The 21,123-nt window shown below is 43.3% G+C and overlaps 1 protein-coding gene across 12 annotated transcripts in view; it reads right to left on the reverse strand.

Annotated features, from left to right (window-relative positions):
• Nucleotides 1-843: 843 nt before the first annotated feature.
• The window catches only part of LOC121294709 (myocyte-specific enhancer factor 2A-like), a 98,837-nt gene continuing 78,557 nt past the window's right edge, over nucleotides 844-21,123 (reverse strand). For 6 of the 12 annotated variants that reach the window (XM_041218735.1, XM_041218736.1, XM_041218734.1 and 3 more), the window contains 6 exons: nucleotides 20,494-20,710; nucleotides 10,647-10,831; nucleotides 8,119-8,178; nucleotides 4,748-4,871; nucleotides 3,298-3,424; nucleotides 844-2,725 (listed from right to left, as the gene is read on the reverse strand). In XM_041218735.1, the coding sequence (XP_041074669.1) occupies nucleotides 2,401-2,725; nucleotides 3,298-3,424; nucleotides 4,748-4,871; nucleotides 8,119-8,178; nucleotides 10,647-10,831; nucleotides 20,494-20,710 (1,038 nt within the window). In that variant the 3' untranslated portion in view covers nucleotides 844-2,400. The remainder of the gene's footprint in view (nucleotides 2,726-3,297; nucleotides 3,425-4,747; nucleotides 4,872-8,118; nucleotides 8,179-10,646; nucleotides 10,832-20,493; nucleotides 20,711-21,123) is intronic. The other 6 variants (XM_041218738.1, XM_041218730.1, XM_041218737.1 and 3 more) reach the window with 2 other exon arrangements.

The following is a 21,123-nucleotide window of genomic DNA, read 5'->3' on the forward strand; positions in this document are numbered from 1 at the left end:
GTGTGTGTGAGGGGGTCTGATGTGATGATCAGTATTGTGTGTTCTCCTACACTGCAGTGCTGTGTGTGTGTGTGAGGGGGTCTGATGTGATGATCAGTATTGTGTGTTCTCCTACACTGCAGTGTGTGTGTGTGTGAGGGGGTCTGATGTGATGATCAGTATTGTGTGTTCTCCTACACTGCAGTGCTGTGTGTGTGTGAGGGGGTCTGATGTGATGATCAGTATTGTGTGTTCTCCTACACTGCAGTGCAATTGTTCGGGGAATGGATGGTCTTTAGTGCACTATCTGGACACTGCATAGATTATTAGTTTAGAGTCACCTTCAGTGGCCTGGAGGAGCGATGCCTATGGATCTTGAAAAAGGCACACAAGGAAATAGACAGCAAATGCAAAGGGGAACCTCCTTCAAAAAGTTGTACAGCAAACCTCACGTACAGGTCCATGCGAAATCCAGAAATGAATTCACTTTTTTTTTTTTAAATGCCACTGAAGTTGCTGCTACTTTATCACCTTAAAAGGGACTTGATGTGATTTTTTTTTTAAAGACAGAAGCAAAAGATTTAAAACTATTACTATTAAATAGTTAAAAAACTAAAAAAAAAAAAAAAAAAAAAAAAAAAAAAAAAAAGGGGGGTTTCAATAAAAGGATTACTCAAGGTTTTAAAGCAGACAGCTTGTTCAGCAGCTTCATCTCAATGCTCCAGCGACTGTGTGTGTGTGTGTGTGTGTGTATATATATATATATACATACATACCCATACACACACACACACACAAACACACACATACATACATGTACACACATGCACATGACAGAATTCCACAGTTGGAACTGGAACCAGATTTTCTTTTGCTTTGCATTTTTTTCTTTACAAAAAGATACAGTGAAGCTTTACCATACAGCACTGTTTTACAAATTTTAAAGGACACACATTCACCACCATTAAAGGGAGAACGACCCAGAAACTACCTTCTTAAAACTCTGGATATTAACAAGAAGAAGAAGAAGAAGAAGAAGAAGAAGAAGAAGAATTCCAATTTGAAGAAAGTACAGCATATTTAACAAAATAGTAAATATTAACCAGTGAATACTCTACTTAATAAGGACTTCGCCTTGTCAACTTGGCGCTAATCCACAAAAATAGACTTTTTTTTTTTTTTTTTTTTTCTGGTGAAGGTACAATACATACGTACTTACACCAAAGGTGATATATATTAAAGTTGCTATGTACACAAACAAAAAAACGTTTGGCTCAAATATCAATTTACAAACAGAACAGCGAGTGTTCATGGCTTTTGTCTTCGTTTCAAGGACTTGCTTGCATTTAGTTTTTCCTTTAAAAAAAAAAAAAAAAGTTCAAAAGTTCCAAATAACAAATTAAAACTCATACCTAGAAAATCAAAACATCAACATACAGCTTTGGCTTGTATAAATAATTCCTAGATGAAAGTGTTTAGAAGTATTTCAATTCATATATATTGTTATCAATTAAAATGGGCGCTACCACTGTAGGTCTCACTTAATAAAAATATATGTCTTACTATTTCATTTTTTAATATAATTTTAAGGTATGAACTTCTTTTTCATCCATATTTCCAATTATAACTCAATATATTATTTCTCTTAACCCTTTATTTTCCTAAGCTAATATATTCATGTGACTCATGTCGCTTCCTTGTGCATCTTTCTCTGACTGGATGAAGCACGTATGAATAGTTTTATTCTTCTGCACATGCATCCCCAAAACATGGCGACACCAGCCGTATCCAAACTGAGGAAACCCATTCCTTTAGGGAAATGAACCCCCTAACCCTTTTTATCTTCTATATACAGTATTGCTCAATCCCCTGTCTAGTCATTTTGGTAGTTCCAAAACTCAAAGCATTACTACTAAATAACAAATGTATAACTTGCCTTTCCAAAACAAATTCTGGGACAGCACCAAATTTTGCAGGGTGACCCCACTGTTGGTTTCAGCAAGCAACAGCAATCAGGTTGTGGGTGTCCCTATTCTTCTGTGTGTGTTGGTTTCTCTTACAAACAGCTAACAGAAGTAATACAAAAACAGCAAGAACAGGCAAGTGCCAAACTGCACCAGTGACTACAATTATCTAGTTTGTTTTGTTTGTTTGTTTTTTTTTTTTTGTTTGTTTTTTTTTAAACATGGGACTTCTGCAAATGTTCAATTAATTTGCACCAAGTACCTGATAACATTTGTATATCACTCATGTATAATTTCAAGTCCTCTGCATTTTTTGTTGTGTGTGTGTGAAAATTTATTTAGATATGTCAGGACATTTTCTCTCGCCCTCCACCTCGCTCTCTCTCTAGTTACAAAATAAAATAAAGCCCCTGAACCCCCCCCCCCCCGTATGGAGCAGCGGGGCAGATCCTCGGTTTTATGTCACCCAGTTCTCCATGCGCATGCGCTTCACTGAGGGGCTCTCGCGGTCCTCCCCGCCAGCAGGAGGCCTCCCCAGCCCCAGGGACGCCTGGAAGTCGGTGCGCAGGTCCTCACGGTCGCTGCCGTCGTACGAGCTGCTGGAGGAGCTGAGGCTGTCGGCGGGTGAGCGGCCCATGTCCTGGCGCACTGGAGGCTGCTGCGGCCCGAAGCCCGACGGGGGGACGCGGTCCCGAGGGGGGGAGATGGGCTCAGACTTGATGTTGATGTTCTGGTTGGTGTTGATGGAGAGGTTGGAACCCTGAGGTAAGTGGCTGCCAGACCTGCGGGGAAGATGCATTCATTTTTCAGTTTAAGGAACACTTATAAAGGAGTGAGTCACAATAGTAACACGGCATATCAGTGCTCATCATTCTTATAAGAACATGCAATAAGATGGAAATAAGACTCCCATTGTATAGCAGTTTCACCCATTCCAGGTTTTATTACAAGCTTATTTAGCTACAGTGTATAGGTAACAAGCTCAGGTGTGTCTGATTCAACTCATAGTGAAACCAGGAAGCTGCTATGCAATGGGAGTCTTACTTCCTTTCCTGTTATATCAGGCCCAACTTCCAAGAATGCCTTTGCTCTTCTATTTGCGATTGTTGCATTGTTTATTTTATTATTGTTACTCTCCTGAGCAACAGCAGTCATTACATTCACAACGAGTTAACATGCAAGAACTTCTATCTGTATTATTGGATTATGAAAACGTTTCACTGCAACAGTACATGTGCAGTACAGTCTGTTCCCAGCTCGTAGTCTTTCTTTATGCTTTGCTGTACAATAGCAGGCTGCCCTACAGAGAGCAGCTGGAAGCAGTGGCTGGGAACTTCAGTGCTTCAGTACTTACGCCAGTGAGCTGAGAGTCGCCTGTCCCAGGTGGTGGTGCTGCCAGGCGGAGACAGAGTTGAGAGACAGCCCCCCCTGGGAACTGAACCCCTGCAAGACAGACAGGTCTGCACTGCTCAGCGAGTAATCTGAAAAACAACAAGGACATCTTTCTTTTAGTCTTCAAAGGCACTTCAATGCACAGCTGTGAATGTGGTGCTCTTTAACTCTGCGCTGGCAGATTTATCGATCTCTTGATTACATTTCTAATCAACCGCATAAAGAAGAGCTTTGAGACGGAGCATTCATTTCTTTAGTTTTACTGAAACTTTTAGATAACTAATCCTGACTAAGACATACTGTCCCGGTCCAGTACATCACTGGGAGAACAGCTCACACTGTCCCGGTCCAGTACATCACTGGGAGAACAGCTCACACTGTCCCGGTCCAGTACATCACTGGGAGTAGGGCTCACACTGTCCCGGTCCAGTACATCACTAGGAGTACACCTCACACTGTCCCGGTCCAGTACATCACTGGGAGTATAGCTCACACTGTCCCGGTCCAGTACATCACTAGGAGTACACCTCACACTGTCCCGGTCCAGTACATCACTGGGAGTAGAGCTCACACTGTCCCGGTCCAGTACATCACTGGGAGTAGGGCTCACACTGTCCCGGTCCAGTACATCACTGGGAGTAGGGCTCACACTGTCCCGGTCCAGTACATCACTGGGAGTAGGGCTCACACTGTCCCGGTCCAGTACATCACTGGGAGAACAGCTCACACTGTCCCGGTCCAGTACATCACTGGGAGTAGAGCTCACACTGTCCCGGTCCAGTACATCACTGGGAGTAGGGCTCACACTGTCCCGGTCCAGTACATCACTGGGAGTAGAGCTCACACTGTCCCGGTCCAGTACATCACTGGGAGTAGAGCTCACACTGTCCCGGTCCAGTACATCACTGGGAGTAGGGCTCACACTGTCCCGGTCCAGTACATCACTGGGAGTAGAGCTCACACTGTCCCGGTCCAGTACATCACTGGGAGTAGAGCTCACACTGTCCCGGTCCAGTACATCACTGGGAGTAGAGCTCACACTGTCCCGGTCCAGTACATCACTGGGAGTAGAGCTCACACTGTCCCGGTCCAGTACATCACTGGGAGTAGAGCCGCACAAACAGACTACTCGATTACTGCAGTCAAGCTCCCCATAGATGAGGGTCCTTTCTGTTGATCACGCTGATTCACCATTCAGCATATAACGAGTGAAGAAACAGCTGCTTGACTTTGTGTGGATTGTTCTTCTTCACAGAGGGTCTAAGAAAAGCAGCAATTGTCACAAACCCAAGTTTCCAATCAACACCAATGACCCTCGCTTGACTGTTAGCACCCAGTTTCTGTAGAGAGATAAATCCTAGGGATGGAATAAGTGGCTGGTGCAGCACTAATGGGAGGCTGCAGACACTTACCAGTGTTGTATGCAGTAGGCATGGCTGAGTAGACCAGACCTTGAGGGGGCAGGCTGGGGGTGGTGACTGACACCACCGGGGTGGCAAGCGGCTGCGACTGGGAGCTGCTTATCCTCTGGGCATTCTGGAAAAAGGTGAAATAACTAGAGATTAGACAACTACAGGTAACCCCTTCATCTGCCATTGCTGAAACACACCAGGGTGCACAGATACCTTTCTACAGGTAACCCCTTCATCTGCCATTGCTGAAACACACCAGGGTGCACAGATACCTTTCTACAGGTAACCCCTTCACCTGCCATTGCAGAAACACACCGGGGTGCACAGATACCTTTCTACAGGTAATCCCTTCACCTGCCATTGCTGAAACACACCAGGGTGCACAGATACCTTTCTACAGGTAACCCCTTCACCTGCCATTGCAGAAACACACCGGGGTGCACAGATACCTTTCTACAGGTAATCCCTTCACCTGCCATTGCTGAAACACACCAGGGTGCACAGATACCTTTCCAGCTGCACCGCAGAAAGGGGAAAAAAATACAAATAATTGTGTTAATATAGAAAGACGATCCCTAGAAATGAATCTCCATTGAACTGCCTGTTCCAACTAGATCCCTCCTGATGCCAAAAAAAGAAAATAAAAGATAATAAAATCAACATAAGTACAGATTCTTTTAGACACTAAACTAAAAGGCAAAACGCATAATTGTACATCTCCAATATAAAATGTTTCTTTGCCACTCAACAGATCTAGAGCAGAGCTTCTCATATGGGTTTTTTTATCCAATGGTGTGTTTCTCCATTCTGCCACTGGGTGTCACTGTGACTATATCATTATTGAGTTTCACAGAACAGCTAGTCCGATGTTGAACCACACCTCATCTCTTTGAAGCATGTGCAGCTGAATAACAGCCCACTTGTCTATTTAACGCTATTCATATGGAAATTATTTTCCATCTGCTTTAAATACCAAGCTATGAAAGACACACCAGACTGGAGCATCCCAATTCTGAAATTACACTAATTTGGATAATAAGACACTCATTTAAAATGAGTATTCAAATCCAGGTTGCCTTTGCAATGTGATTCGGAGAGCAAAGCACAGAACTCAGGGACCTCAGAATATATATCTCATGCTCCTCACATTTATAAATTACTAAGCAGACGAGAGAAAGTATGATGAATCCAATTATGGATGATCGGGGAAACTCTTTGACATTGCTGGAATTGGAATTCTATAAAGCTCTACTAAGCTGTTCTTTGATGCCATGCCCCTTTACTGCACACTATGAACCAGGCTGCACTAATACAACACCTACTGTAAGACAGTCAAGCCCCCAGTGCAAACCAGCCCAGCATGCAGACACACACTGTCATCGTACACCCATGCAACACAACATTGAACCAGAGTAACAGGACCAGCAGCAACACTAATGCAGTGCTTATGGAATCTCAGTTGCTTAGACTGCCTGACAGGTAAATTGCAGTGCGGTCTCCCACTGTATTTCCTTGTTGATTCCTGCTGTTGTAGAATAGCCCATTTTGTGTGCATCTGTGTCTGTCTGTCTGTCTGCATAAACCCAATAAAATGATACAGAAAAGAATCCAAGCTCTACGTGCTGATGGTTTACATTACTGTAAGAGCCGGCATTGGCATGCTTGGATCAATAAACAGCTAATGTACATTATCATGAAACACAGCCCTCTAAAACAGGGAGCTCCCCCTCCCCATACACAAGCACGCAGAGACAAAGACACAGAGACATGCACACACACAGACACACAAACACACTCACAGAGACACACACTCACAGAGGCACACACAGAGACACACACTCACAGAGGCACACACAGAGACACACACTCACAGAGACACACGCACACACTTCTCGCTCTCAGGCGAGATGAACTCATTCAGTCCAGGGAGGATGACATCACCCTATATGAAGTCATCTTCTTCGCTTTAAAAAAAATAATAAAGTAAAAGGAGAAATAGAGCTTTTTGTGGTATTTTTTGAGGAACTTCACATATGATCATGTTTCTCCCCAGTATTGCAGAGACAGCTTACCAACACAAACAGTGCAGCGTTTTACATATATTATCTGTATGAGGGGGCTGTGCAGGGATGGAAATAAGGCCCCCATTGTATAGCAGTTTGAACCATTCCTGGTTTTACTATAAGTGGAATCAGACACACCTGAGCTTGTTACCCATACACATGATGGAGCTCCCAGTATAACCTGGAATGGGCTGATGGAGCTCCCAGTATAACCTGGAATGGGCTGATGGAGCTCCCAGTATAACCTGGAATAGGCTGATGGAGCTCCCAGTATAACCTGGAATGGGTTGATGGAGCTCCCAGTATAACATGGAATGGGTGACACTCCTATCCAATAGAGCCACAACACGATCTAAAGAGCCCAGTGGAATGAGAGTGAAGGCTGCTGTGTAGCTCTGGCATGCATCTCCTCTGTTATTCTAACCCTGTGCTGCTGAACACCGTGCGAATACAAGGAGACAGACTGGAGCCAATCAAAACTGTACCTGTTGTTACTGTTTCTTTATTTAGTACATGTCGGCTAGTTACTCTGGTTCAAGGCATTATAATTTATGCATTGTAGGTCACTGTTCACCTCTATTTAACATAACACACACACACACATACATACATAATAGCGGCTGTCAAAGAGATACAATTAAAAGTAATTCACTATCTGTTTTTTGTTTGTTTTTTATTACTGGCAGCAGATGCCCTCCCTCAGAGCCTGTTCCAAATTCAGCCATATGTTTTTCTGCATCTAGCAAGGGGCATGTTGAGTTCAGGTTTCAAACTAAGTAGAACTAGAATGCAAAAGACGATAATATATCTCTAGCAAGAGAGCCATTTGTGCACGGCAATGGTTAATATTGAAGAGCTGCTGACCAGTATGAGGTAATTGTACGACGTGAAGGTACAGTCTCTACGGTAATACAAAAGTTAAAAAGTCTTTGAGCCAAGTATTCAGTTTTAATAATGTGAGCCTGATAAAGAAACGTTTGTGTCAAAATGCAGTGTTTGTTTGTCTGTCTGACGACCATGTTTTTAAATACAGATTTTTTTTTGATGAATAAGCAGGAGTAAAGTATTAAATCCTTCTTTTTAACTTTTGTATTTGCTTGTGTGTGTGTGTGTGTGTGTGTGTGTGTGTGTGTGTGTGTGTGTGTGTATATATGACACACACAACACACACACAACACACACACAATCAAATTAAAAACAGGCAGACTGCTTGGTCCACTCCTGGCTATGTATAATGTATCTTCTGCTATCTATAACTATGTATTTAATAGAGGGAACAGTGCCTTTGTTACAGTACTTGTGTCTCACATTCTCTCTCTCTCTCCAAGCGCTTTCCAGACTCACCAAATCCATTTCCTCCTCCTCAGACTGCTCTCCGCAGAAAACAAGAGAAGAAAACAGCAGAGTTACAAAGGCCAGGGAACCCCCCTGCCTCCTCCCCGCCTCCCCAGAAAAACAAGACAGCAAGCCTTTACTCCAGCGCATTAGAGGACCAAAGCAGCATGTGACAGGCCAGGGTTCCTCCAGGCTGGGCATTCACTGGAGAGCAGCTTGGGTGCCCTGGGCTAAGGAGGCAGCGCTTAAACATCGTTGGTGCTGAGTAATAAAGCATTGGAAGGACCAGAGCTTGTTCAACCAGTGCCCCTGATACAAAGACAAGGGGTGATACTGTACCAGTGCCCCTGAATCACAGGGGGGACAGGAGAGAGAAGCAAAGATCCATTGCATGTAAACTCAAATGAATATGTTTAACAGTCATGCCAATAGCTGGACTGATTCAATACCCTGCCACTTAATTACCAATACCACCCCTTACTCTAATTGGGAATCTCACATAGGTTTTATTCTGCTGACGTTAAAGATTTCAAACTAAGCTGGCTTTTCATTGGACTCCCTCGGATACTGGCTGAAAACACAACAGATCGACTCACAGCTGCCGGGGATTAGACACTGTGCAGCTGCAGCAAGTTCTCCTTCCTTTAGGGATCACTGTGTGCCCGGTGCACCCGGCACCAGCAGGTTATGCTGCAATATTGCAGGGGAGCGAAGGGATCTGAGGGCAGCGTCTTGGTATGGAGCTGCACTGCTGCAGAAACACATCTGTCACCCTCTTATAAGGCTGGGGACAGTCTGGGACTTTCTTAATACCCACACTCAGGGAATAAGGTGAAGCAGACATGACAAGGGTGACAAGATATTATCTAGCTAGCATTTCAGGTTCCTAATAACCAGTCATCCGATTCTGCCAGAGATAGACTTGATTAATTTAATCCCATCATGATCTAATGAAAGGCTGTCAACATGCTCTCACTTTGACAGACAGCGCTGGACCACCATACATTTCCTTCTCCTTTTAATAATAATATTTTAAGGCTGCACCAGCAGCAGTTTCATAAAAGCTTAAAACAGCAGGAGCAGAAATAACTATGTACTGTGCATGCAGCTAAAAATAATCACCATCATCTAACTGCGACACCAACTGCACACTGAAAGCTGCGTTTTTATTTGCATCAGCACGGCTGTGTTTTAATGTTGTTGCTTGCTTGATGAAGGCTGGCAATCACGAAGGACGTTGTAATCCACATCATTACTTTAGTTTAAGACTCTTCCACTCCATCCACAATGATCAGGCTGTGTCATAAGTGTCAGGCTGTTCTTGCTTCCGTTCTGACAAGAGGCCCTTGTATTAAATGTGTTTTCCTCTTTCAGGCTTAATGAGGTGCCACATACAGCAAGCCTGCATGTACAGTATCACCGTGTACAATAAGCTGTGATACACTTGAATCTGAACATTGAGTCTATTTCCAGTGACGGGTTTCATGCTTTATATTCATACATAATCCAATTCTGTCTATTGCATTATTATTATTTATGCTGCATTAGTCTAAACAGTAGAGGGACAGTGCATCTGCCATATTCATACCCAAACAATGCAGATTAAAAAAAACAACCCCAATAATCTATCAAATGTGCAGTTTTTAAAGCAGCACATGGTATAGCACACATGTATTTGAATTTATTACATGACATCTGCTGGTCTTTAGCTTTTAGGCTTTTTAGGCTATCTGCATTTGTACTCCCTGGGTCACAGCATGTCACTGGCTGAAAGCATGCAAGTGTAGGGGAAGCAGCTACTGATAGGAAGGAGGCCAGTGAAAGGGGGGGGGGGGGGGGGGGGGGGGGGGGGGGGGCAATTTCACTCTGCAGGTGACCCAGGAAGTACAAGGCAGTCTAAAAGCATGGCTTCCAAACAGATTTTTTTACCCTAGCGTAGTACCACATATCATCTTTTAAAATGAAGACTTACATGTTTGCTGTAACATTTGTTTCTTTCAACTCTGCCCATTTGAGACCTATAAAATGAACAGATGTGCATGGCAGAGAAATGTTCTGGAACTATTTTGTTAGCTTCAGTGATTTTCTGGCTTTCCATGCCAGAGGTGAACTTTCTACCAAATGAACCAGCAGCACCCGGGAGAAGAGGAAGAACATGATGATCCTAAGCAGCCTGGAGCGTTAAATGCGGTCTGCTATCCTGCCACTTTAATTGCAACAATTAGACAAACCCTCATATTTAAATTGTAATAATTAACTGGTAAATCACCTGGGCCCCCAGGATACTGTTATTGGTGACATTTCACATGCATAGCAGCAGCAGCAGTAGATTTCAATCTAGGGGGTTGAAGTGACTCCAGCTGCACCAGTACGAAACTCTGCAAGGCAACGCAGGAACTAGCAGGAGTAGTTCTAAAACAACAGCAGGTACGGCTTCAGCTTTAAAGTGTTATCAAGCCAGTGTGAGGGGCCGGCATGGAGGCTGCTGCTCCCACACTCACCAGTGGGGGCATCATGCCCTTGCTGGACGGAGGGATGACCACATGCAGGTCCGGCTTGCGGCTGCCCATGCCCAGGTTCCCCCCGGGAGGGGGCGGAGACTTCGCGGGCATGACCTTGCCGAGCCCGTTCCCGCTCGGGCTGCCCATGAGGCCGGGAGAGCCACGCGAGTTCACATAGCCGTTACCTGCAGAAACAGAATCGAGAAGCACACTTAGCAACTAACCTGCATCCACAGTCTGGAGCCTTGCTAATGAGGCAGATGCTACTGGTACTTTATCCCTCGGTACTCAAGGGGTTTTTGTCTTTAGTGTTTCACTTTCAGACCACGTTTGCACCTCTTGTACCACCGCCCATGGCCTGTGCAATACTGAACTTACTTTTCAAAGGGGCCATTTGAAATTTCTTCAGGGGAATAGTCAGGAGCCTATCTCAGGTTAATGTGGACTAGTGTGGAGGGAGAAAACGGCACGTTTCAGTGACACCGGGTATCCTGTCTGCAGGTATGCACACACATGTCTGCTTGTGTACAGCATGTACATGTGGACCCTTATGAAAGTTTACCACTGTAATGTTGCACTTTTACTCTGGTAAACATTTCATAAGGTTATGTGTAAGTGTCTTTAAATGTGCAGTTCATCTGACAGTAGAAACACACGGCAGTGTTAACCTCTAAAACCACCAGCACAACAGGTGCTAACAGTTCTAAAACCAGACAATAGCATATTTCAATTGAAATTGAATGAAGGATTGTTTCAAATCTATATGTATTAAATGCAATTCTATTGAAAGGTCATTTGTTTTTCTTTGGGTTTAACCCTAAGCGGATAGTATTGTTCTTCACGCAGCTGCAGCGAATGCTCTCGGAGGGAAGCTGCCTTGTCACCACAGTCCTGATGCCATATCCTCTGTATTTATTACAAGTGTTAATAGGGCTCTGTGAATGCCTGGTGAAGTGCCAGACAGCACTCCATCACCCCCATAGTTACTTAGATAAAAAGATGTTGTGTCGCCATCTGATTGCTGGTATTGTTTGAAGTTCCTCTAGGCTGCGCTGGCTGTACGCTGCATTCATTATGAACGGACTCCTTCCGTTTCCCTTGCTGTTGCTGCTTGAAATCCAGCAGTCGAGCAGAAGGGAATGTAAAATGTAAAAAAAGGGAATGTAAAACCCAAGGCAGGCTCTGAAACATGCTTTAACACTGATGAAACAAACAGGAAGTGCCTTTTCATTGAGCTTGCCCACTTACCTAAAAAACAATAGGGATGTTCTTAACACTAATATCTAAAACATATGCTCTGCATCTTAAAATGACAAGAAAACAGCCCCTCCCCCTCACACTCCTCCTCCTTCTCTACCCATATTTATAAAGACAAAAACAGATGAACTGATGAAAGGTCTTTGGTCTTCAAAGGCTTCTTCGAGTCTAATAAGCCAGCATTCCTTTAAATGTCTTTTAAACGTGGTCTCAAGCCTGTACACAGTCTGTCCTCTACAATCATACAGAGTTAAATATGAAGGGTTTTTTCATCCCCTCCCAATGCAGTCATTTCCTGCAGCCTTTGGAGTCGGACAGAAGAAGATGTTTTGGCTGCCAAGGGGTAGAGAGAACATTCCAGTCTCCCAAACAGCGGGTCACAAGTCATCTCTCTCTCTCTCTCTGGGCTGCACTCACAACTTCATGTCCTGCACTATTAAGGGTTACATATCTCCTGGCAAACCAGGGGAGAACACAATCTGCACACCTCTCCCTGTTTTAGCAGACTTTTTAATATCAGTCAAACAGTATTGCTAGCCTGACAGATTCAAAATCCATATAAGCTGTTCATGTACAATGAATGCATTCCATTCTGTAAAGTTGCAGCACCTTCGGAAAGACACTCTACTGACCGAAGATACCCAGTGATCTGTTACAACAGTTAAAGCATAGCACAGATCTCTCCTTTACATCCAGGCCAGTGCAGTAACGCGGGAAGGGCTTAAGAAAACACCATCACTGTACTATTTGTTCCTTTTACATCACAGCAAAGCAAAACCTAATCTTTCACTTATGGAGAACAGAAAAAAAAAAACAACACGGTCTGTCAGCTTTAAACCCACAGAAATGCCTGTGCCCAACTCAACATGTAAAAGAGACAAAACAGAGAAGCTCTGTTACTGAATCACAGTTCTGTCAAAGGGAGGTAGTCTGCTCAGCTGGGCGAGATCAGCAGATGCGTGACTGCGTGACCCACAGACAAGCACCTGACCTCCTCGTGCTTCAGTCTTACCTGCCATTGCTTTTCACTCTGAACAATGAAGTCTCAGACACATCCCATAACTGACTCAGAGGAATGTTTATATAACTAGTGCACTGTACAATAGCATGCACCTTTTATACACAGCAGTGAATCACAGTGGCACATGGCATATCTCTGCACAGGCACACTGGCTCTCCCTTGATTTGTGTGCTGGATTGGATAAATATCACCTACTTCGTGCACCCAGCTTGATTTCAGACCTATCCACCGTGTTCTTACTGACAGCATCAGACAGTTCCCTGTAATCTGGCCTGTCACAGTCTTACCAATGAAGGAACATTTACGAATTGTGACAAACCAGACGCCAAACAGACTCAGCTACCGGGGCAGTACCGTGCCGCACAGCTGCACCCTGCTGCTACTCTGACAGAGAGACATCCTTACTGGAACTGCAGTGTCTAAAAAAGGTGCTACAAATAATTGAAGCTTGTTACCTTGAAGCACATTGCTGCAATGTTGCAGTGCATTAATAATAATACGCAATTGCTAACGCTGGTATTAATCTCTTCTGCTGCCCTCTATTTAAAGGTTACAGCTTCACTTCCTGTCCTCGATGAAATCATTATCTGACTTTTAGGAACTATCAGTTACAGAGTGCAAGGAAGCAGCTTAGTCAGCGCTCAGGGAGGATCAAAAGGAAAAAGGACAAACTGTTAACCCTTTGCATACAGTAAAAATACAAGTTTCCCAAACATGCACTCACATCCACAATGAAGACTGAATTCATTGGAGAGTGCATCAAGTAAAGGGACAACCTGTGGTGAGGCAAGCAGGGGCTTGAACCTGGTGAACATTTCTACATAGTTTTATATAACACAGATTTTGCTATTCTTCCGAGATAAAAGAAACAAATAGTAGGCTCACTGCCATACACTAGTAACCACTGAGGAGTGCATTAAATAAACACAGATTTAAAAAAAAAAGAACTATTCAAATTACTCAAGATATGAAAGGCTTGCCTTGTTCAAAAAACAAATGATTTAAACAGGCAAACATGACCTCCTGTACTACACTACACCCAAATCCCATAACACCATGAATCCAAGTTCAAATAACGTAACTAGGGTGTATAGTTACCCTAGAATTCTTAAAGAATAAAATAAGCAATCTGCCCCTTGCAGAGCCAAAGCTAAAGATATGGAAGGTAAGGGTGCTAAGAGTTAGACCTGCTGCATGAGGCTCTCAGGCTGATAATGATCGGAGGAGCATGATGTCATTGCATGGCAGTCGTCCAAAGTGAAACCTGGCAAAGGAGCCTCAGAGAGAGTGCAGCCGCACTGCTGAGTGAACAGGCTGGTACTGGAGCACACTGCAGCCCTGGGCCTGCAGAGAGACTGTCAACCCTCCCCCTGCCTCAAGCCTTCATGCTGTCCAAGACTGGACAGCACACATATCAAGGTGCACAGGTTCTGCAAGGACAGGAGTCAGCGGTTCCATCCTGGTGTCACAGGCAGCAAAGCCTTCATCGGATGGGAACACGAAGAAAAGCCAATAGTTTAGACCCCCCCACATGACATCACATCAAATGCTCGCTGACATACTGCAGAGTTAAGAGATGCAGAATTTTCTTACGGCACAAGTCAATAATGAAAAATGAATCTGCTCTTTGCAATTCATTTAAAAAAATGGTTATTTAAAAAAAATGTAAAAAGTGACATTGCTGTGCTTTTTGTTTCAATCATTACAAAAGATTCCCAAGGGTCAGCCTGACATTAAGAGGCAGTAGGGTACATCGTGGAGCATTTCAAATCATGCATTTTTAAAAGAGAGCACAATAGCAAGATGAGTAAAAAATGTGTATCTACAAACATTCAACATGAAAATCATACTTCTTGTTTTCCTTGAATGATAAATATTTAATACACAGTACTGTACTTTAGTTTTTGTGCCGCAATATACTCCAGATCATCTGGCAGCACACTGCGGATTGTTTCCTACAGCAGAACGTCAGCAGCTGCCACCTACAGGGCTTGCTTTAGTGAGACTGTATTTGGGACGTCAAACTACTGAATAAGGATCTGGAACATGTGACAGTGTTTCAAGCTGTGTGGCCATGCACACATTATAGTGCAGAATGATATGAAGAAAATGATCGGCTTCTAATAATAAATCTCATTAAAAAGGGCAGAGCAGTTATGATGCAGCTAGCTCACGTTGGCTGGAGAATAATACTGGGATAGCTTGCCAGGATTATTCAATCTTATTTTACTTGGACAGCTCATACAAAACTAAATCTCATTTAAAATGTGTCACTGGATATTACAAAACCCAGCTTCAATTATATATATATATATATATATATATATATATATATATATATATATATATATATATATATCTGTAAAACACAGCCTGTGTCAATATCCAGGTCGGACAGACAAGGGGTAAATTATGTGTAAGAATAGAAATTACGTGGGGTTTTTTTTGTGTCAATTTGCTTACTTGTAATTCTTATTATTTAAACATTATTGCTCTCTAAATAAACAGACAGTGAGTATTAGTGTCAAACACCCTTTGAGAGTCAAACACCCTTTGAGCCTCTGATCTATCTAATTAGGCTTGACTCTTCAAAACTGCAGTCTGGTCCACCTTTACTGCACATCCCCTTACCCTCAGCATATGGTTTAGCTCATCTTTGCTACAAGCCAAGTGAAGCAGGTTTGAAAGGACCACTACTACAGAGGGGCACTAATATAACAACCATCCATGAGAAGCCTGAGATTCACAAAGCCTTGCGGCTGTCTGCTGTCAGCTGTTGGTCTTATTAAAAGAAAACCTCACCTCAAACCCCATCACTAATCCCAACCACAATCCCCATCCCAAATCCTCATCCCCACTCCCACACCTCAATTCTCATCCTCAATCCTCAACACCAATCCTCATCCCCCATCCACATCCCCATCTCAATCCCCATCCACAATCCTCACCCCCATCCTCACCCTCATTCCCCATCCTCTATCATCACCCCAATACCCAATCCAAATCCCCATCCCCAATCCTCACCTCGATCCTCAACTCAATCCCCATCCCCATCCTCAATCCCCACCATCAATCCACATCCCCAATCCAAATCCCCATCTTCAATCCCCATCCCCAATCCTCACCTCAATCACCATCCCCAACCACCATCCCCAATCCTCATCCCCAATCCCCAATCCAAATCCCCATCTTCAATCCTCATCTTCAATCCCCATCCCCAATCCTCACCTCAATCACCATCCCCAATCACCATCCCCAATACCCACCTCAATCACCATCCCCAATACCCACCTCAATCCTCACCTCAATCAACTCAATCCCTATGCTCAATCCTCACCTCAATCCCCATCCCCATCCTCAATCCACATCCCCAATCCAAATCCCCAATCCAAATACCCATCTTCAATCCCCATCCCCAATCCTCACCTCAATCCCCAATCCCCACCTCAATCCTCACCTCAATTAACTCAATCACTATCCTCAATCCCCATCCCAATCCCCAGTCCCAATCTCCATCCCCACCTCAATCCAATCCTCACCTTAATCCCCATCCCCAATCTTCACCTCAATCCCCACCCCCACCTAAATCCCTATCCCAAATAGGCATTCCTCCCCAGCAATACTGCACTCAGATGACAAACAAACCTCTGCAGTGACAATGCATGCAGGAAACACTCCCTGAGCAGAGCAGCAAATCCTACCCCTTTCCTGTCTGACCTCTGTTTACAGATCTGATTCAGGGAAGCAGCCCGTTTCTAAACCAGCTCCTAAACCAGATTCCCAGTGCTTCAAAGCATGAGTACAATAAATGGAGGGTTGTGGAAAGGGGTCTGCATAAGAGTTTAAGATTAAAATGGTTCAAAGACCTCTGCCAATACCATAAAGAAACAAAACCAGCACACTTTTAATGATACATAATAACACTGTTAAGCACTTAATAAAAAAACATGTCCCCTCTGTTACTTATCTATTTTTGAACAATGCACACCCACACAACAGAATAACCATTTCATTATTTTTTTTTTTTGTTAAGCATGCTTTTACTTACCGATGCAGAAGCTATTTATTTATCTATGTTGAAAACACACTACAAGCGAGAGGACTATAAAATAATCTGCACCACAAGCAAGAACAAAGAAGGCACGAAAACCCCTACAGCTCTCCACACAGCCACTCCTTCATGGCAACATCTCAGCCCTCCATACTAAATGTGATTTTAAAATACGAATACGCCTGGCATTGTAGTTCTGTATGAATTTTGAATGGGTTTTAGGAACTGCTGTGTGACCTTAATGCAGCCTTCCTGGACAAACTATAGAATGTAATTTTACTTAAATGCCATTTCTGGTAAATCCATTACATGAATGTATCTGTCAATAATGTACTGGGTTGAGTGGGCTAAGACTGATCTTTAATAACCTGTGAACAGGTAAACATGCCTTTGAGGGACAGGGGGTACATGTTTATACTGATGCTGCTGATATGTAGACTAGTGAATCTGATCTGAGCTAGTGAATAAAAAGGGCTTAATGGTATGAATTATCCCTATCACTATGAGTGAAAGCCACTTCCATGTTAACTTACACTAAAAGTAGGTAATACTGAACACACTGAAAACATATTAACACTTACAGATCAAAAAAGGGTAAATGTGCTTTGTATGTGAACAGCAGGTAAACTGCAGTTTGTATTTCACAAATGACAGACATTTGTTTCAAGTCATGAAATTACATGATGTTAAAGAACTACAAGCAGTAGTGGAAGAGAGTCTTCAGATACATCTGACAACAAATATATTTTAATAGCACCAGCTTTTCACTCGCATGGCAGCTTGATTCGTGCTGGTAAGGATCCCGTCAGGCCAGCTAGTCTCAGCCTGACTTGCACAGTTCTAGTCTTAGTGAAGCGGAGGGTCCCTGGCAAGGACAGGGTTAATCACACCTGCCATCCCGCTTCACTGACACAAGGACAATGTGTGCACAGGACTTAGAAGCACATCGTCGTCCAAATAGTTTGAGAGTTCTGCTGGGATAGGCATGTTGCAGACTCACCCGGCCATATAAGGGCTGCTGTGGTACCACATGAACAGACACACCTGTCAATTGAGGGCAGGGAATGCCTGGGGGGCTGTGGAGGGAGGAGGGGGGATTCCATCTTAAAGGAAAAGCACCCATTCATTAAACAATACAGGGCCATTTGAGTTTATTTTATTTTTAAAATCTTGAGTTTTAAAAGTTCCCTCTTAACTCTTTCCCTTCTTTCGTCACATGTTCTCGAGTAGCACAATCCACAATGTCTCTCAGCAGCAGTCTTGCTTTATATACAAACTATAGCACCCAGCACAACTGTATGGGATGCCACTATTCTATGTTACCACTTATAATGGGGGAAAAGCGAACTTGTGAACATGTTTACACGGTAAAGCATGTCCTGCCGTTTCAGTTACTGCAACTGAAGCATCAGTGAAAATGCATTACTCATAATCTTTGGGGAGTAACTTGCCAACACAACCCCAGGCCTCCTACCAACCCATTCCTTTTCTCTGTCCACTGGTCCACAGCGCCAGATAAAAAGGGCAGATTGCTAAGATAACTGGATATTGTAATATGGGCAGCCTGGTCTCACGCTTCTGTCATGTGCAGCCTTAAGCTGACCAGTTGGGTCCCCAGCGCTGGCCGAGCGCAGCGATGACCTGTGGAAGAACACGGAGAGCCGTGGCATTTGTTACTGTCAAAAAGGAACAGTCAGTGGCACAACCTTGGGAGTCTCCTTGGTGCTTTTGGCGACGTGAACTCAGCAGCACCAGGAACGAATCAAAAGCCGATAATTCTCAGTCTCTCTGTAGTTCCCTGTTAAACGTTTAGCAGAATTTTGAAAAACTACAAACTCATGCAAACCATTAATGCTAATGTGTTATCAGGTCAGTGTTTTTTTTTTTTTTTCATTGCATTTGCAGGACTCCTGTTTCATTACTCCTAGTCATGGAATGGGAAACATGTTCAGGCCCAATAATAAACATGCAACCGCTGCAAGAAATTAAAGTAGGAATATTGTATTTCAGATTCTGTTTTGTTATTTTTTCTTGAGTACATTCACTGCCAGTAGATGAATACAAGCAATTATAAAACACCCATTCCTAAATGATAGTCACGTGAATCCAGCAACAGCATTGGAGTGTTATTGCACAGAACTAGAAAGCTTCCTCCAAGACTTATTCAGCGGGCTCAATCCTGTGCTGTTTGTCAATGTGAGGTCTGCGCTACCCAGCATGTTGCCTAATGAGATGCACAAAATGACAAGATTAACCACCTGCATCTTTTTACCCCCCCCCCATATGTGAAAGAACTTTGAGATCAAAGACATGTTGTTTATCAGATATCCTCTTCACCCTGAAAGATATGCAAGAGCTTTGTTGGTAGAGTTACTGGTAAAGAAGTTTTGTCACACTAGCTTTCATTCAGTCAATACACTTTAAGATTATACTTATGAAAAAAAATATTATTATTATTATTATTTATTTTTTTTTTTTTTTTATTTATTTTTTTATATTACATTGTATTATTACTAACCCTAATATCACTATTTGTATTACTGAACTCTATGGGTTCTATTATTCTACTCTATTATTATTAAAAAGTCTATGGCTAGATTTTGTCAGATGAGAAAAAAAAACAAAACATTTCCATTTCTAAAAGGAATAAGAATCAACTACTCACAAGCCCTGGCATCAGATGTCTGAGTGGTTTATTTCTCGTTTGGTAACTTTATTCGGTGGGGTGTTATTTTGTGAAAATATCACGCTAATGATGTTTTGAAGTAAACAGCTTACAGAATCCAGCCCTTTGTCTTTTTTTTATTTTCTGGTAAGCCACACAGAATCAGAGGGGCAGGTTGAAGAGAATGCGTGTGCTGAAGTGAAGTGAAGCGTGGGTCTAGCTGTGGTTGTATGGAAAGACCACACTGCTGTTTTGCAGAAGTGCTGCATTAGAAGGAGGTTTTGCTTCTGATTCTGCAGCCTGCATGAACTGAACTCCTTCCTTCCTTTCCCTGGTGCACTTACAGAGAGAAAAGCAAATCTGTGGCCTTCAGAGTTACACAGTGTCGCGTTAAACACCACTTGGGCAGACAACAGCATGGAGATGTTGCAATACAAAAAATGTTTCAGCTCTATTTTCAAATTAAATAACTGATCCACATGCAGTAAGTGGCTCCATACACACACATAAACACACACCCCCCCCCCCCCCCCCCAAAAAAAATGAAAAAATAAAAAAACATCTATAGTGCTGACATGATGGTTTGTCACAAACATGTGAAAACTCACAGTGATCAGACACTAGCTATTCCCAAGAATCAAGGAGTGTGAACAGCAAGGACGAGCTGAATAACATTGAGAATCAGTGATGTTTTACTCGCCACACACACAGCGGCATGAGCATGAAATGTAGCATTGTATCTCTTTTGAAGTTTCCAATTGAAGGTTTTAAATGGGTTTGGAAGTTTCATGTTCTAGGGGGAGCGGGCTATGCATGTACCGCATGTCATGTGAGTGGCTGCATCAGTACTGACCTGCACTGCCAGTGCTGGGGGGTCTCTGAGGGGCTCCTTGAGGCACGACATTCCTGTGCAGTGACCCCTGGGGAGGAGACAGCATGCCGCTGTCAGCTAGCGATACGGGGGCCTGGCTTCCTAGGGAGATTCCAGGGTTGCTGTAGGACAAGATGTTGGGGTTCGTCACTGGCACGGCCACGTGCATGGAGAAATTCTGCTGCGGCAAAGCAGACGGCTAGGGGAGCAAGCACAGAAACACAGACAATTACTGGAGGGGGCTTGAAAGAGCTGCAGGATAGTTACCCAGATCATCAGAGTGGATCCACAGTACCAAATCTGAAAAACCTGCAAATTATTAAAGCAGGGGCCAGCTTCAAACTGACCTTCACATCTGTTTGCCAACAATATAATTTGTTTTATACATTTCATAGACTTACACATGCTTAAAAATCATTTTAAAAGGGAATGTTGCTGTGTGTGGATAATGTCAAAACAAATTGCACTTAGACAGGCCAACAAATCCCTGCCAACACAAAGAAAAGAACTTGCTTTGGCTTTCTCAGTCCTGTGCGTGCTTGTTTCTGAGGAACAAACATGTCTCTGGATTCCTTTTCTCTTGCAGGGCAGTCTTGTGCTTTATAAAATCTC

Source organism: Polyodon spathula, chromosome 19 (assembly GCF_017654505.1).
Source record: "Polyodon spathula isolate WHYD16114869_AA chromosome 19, ASM1765450v1, whole genome shotgun sequence".
In the NCBI taxonomy this organism is placed as follows: domain Eukaryota; kingdom Metazoa; phylum Chordata; class Actinopteri; order Acipenseriformes; family Polyodontidae; genus Polyodon; species Polyodon spathula.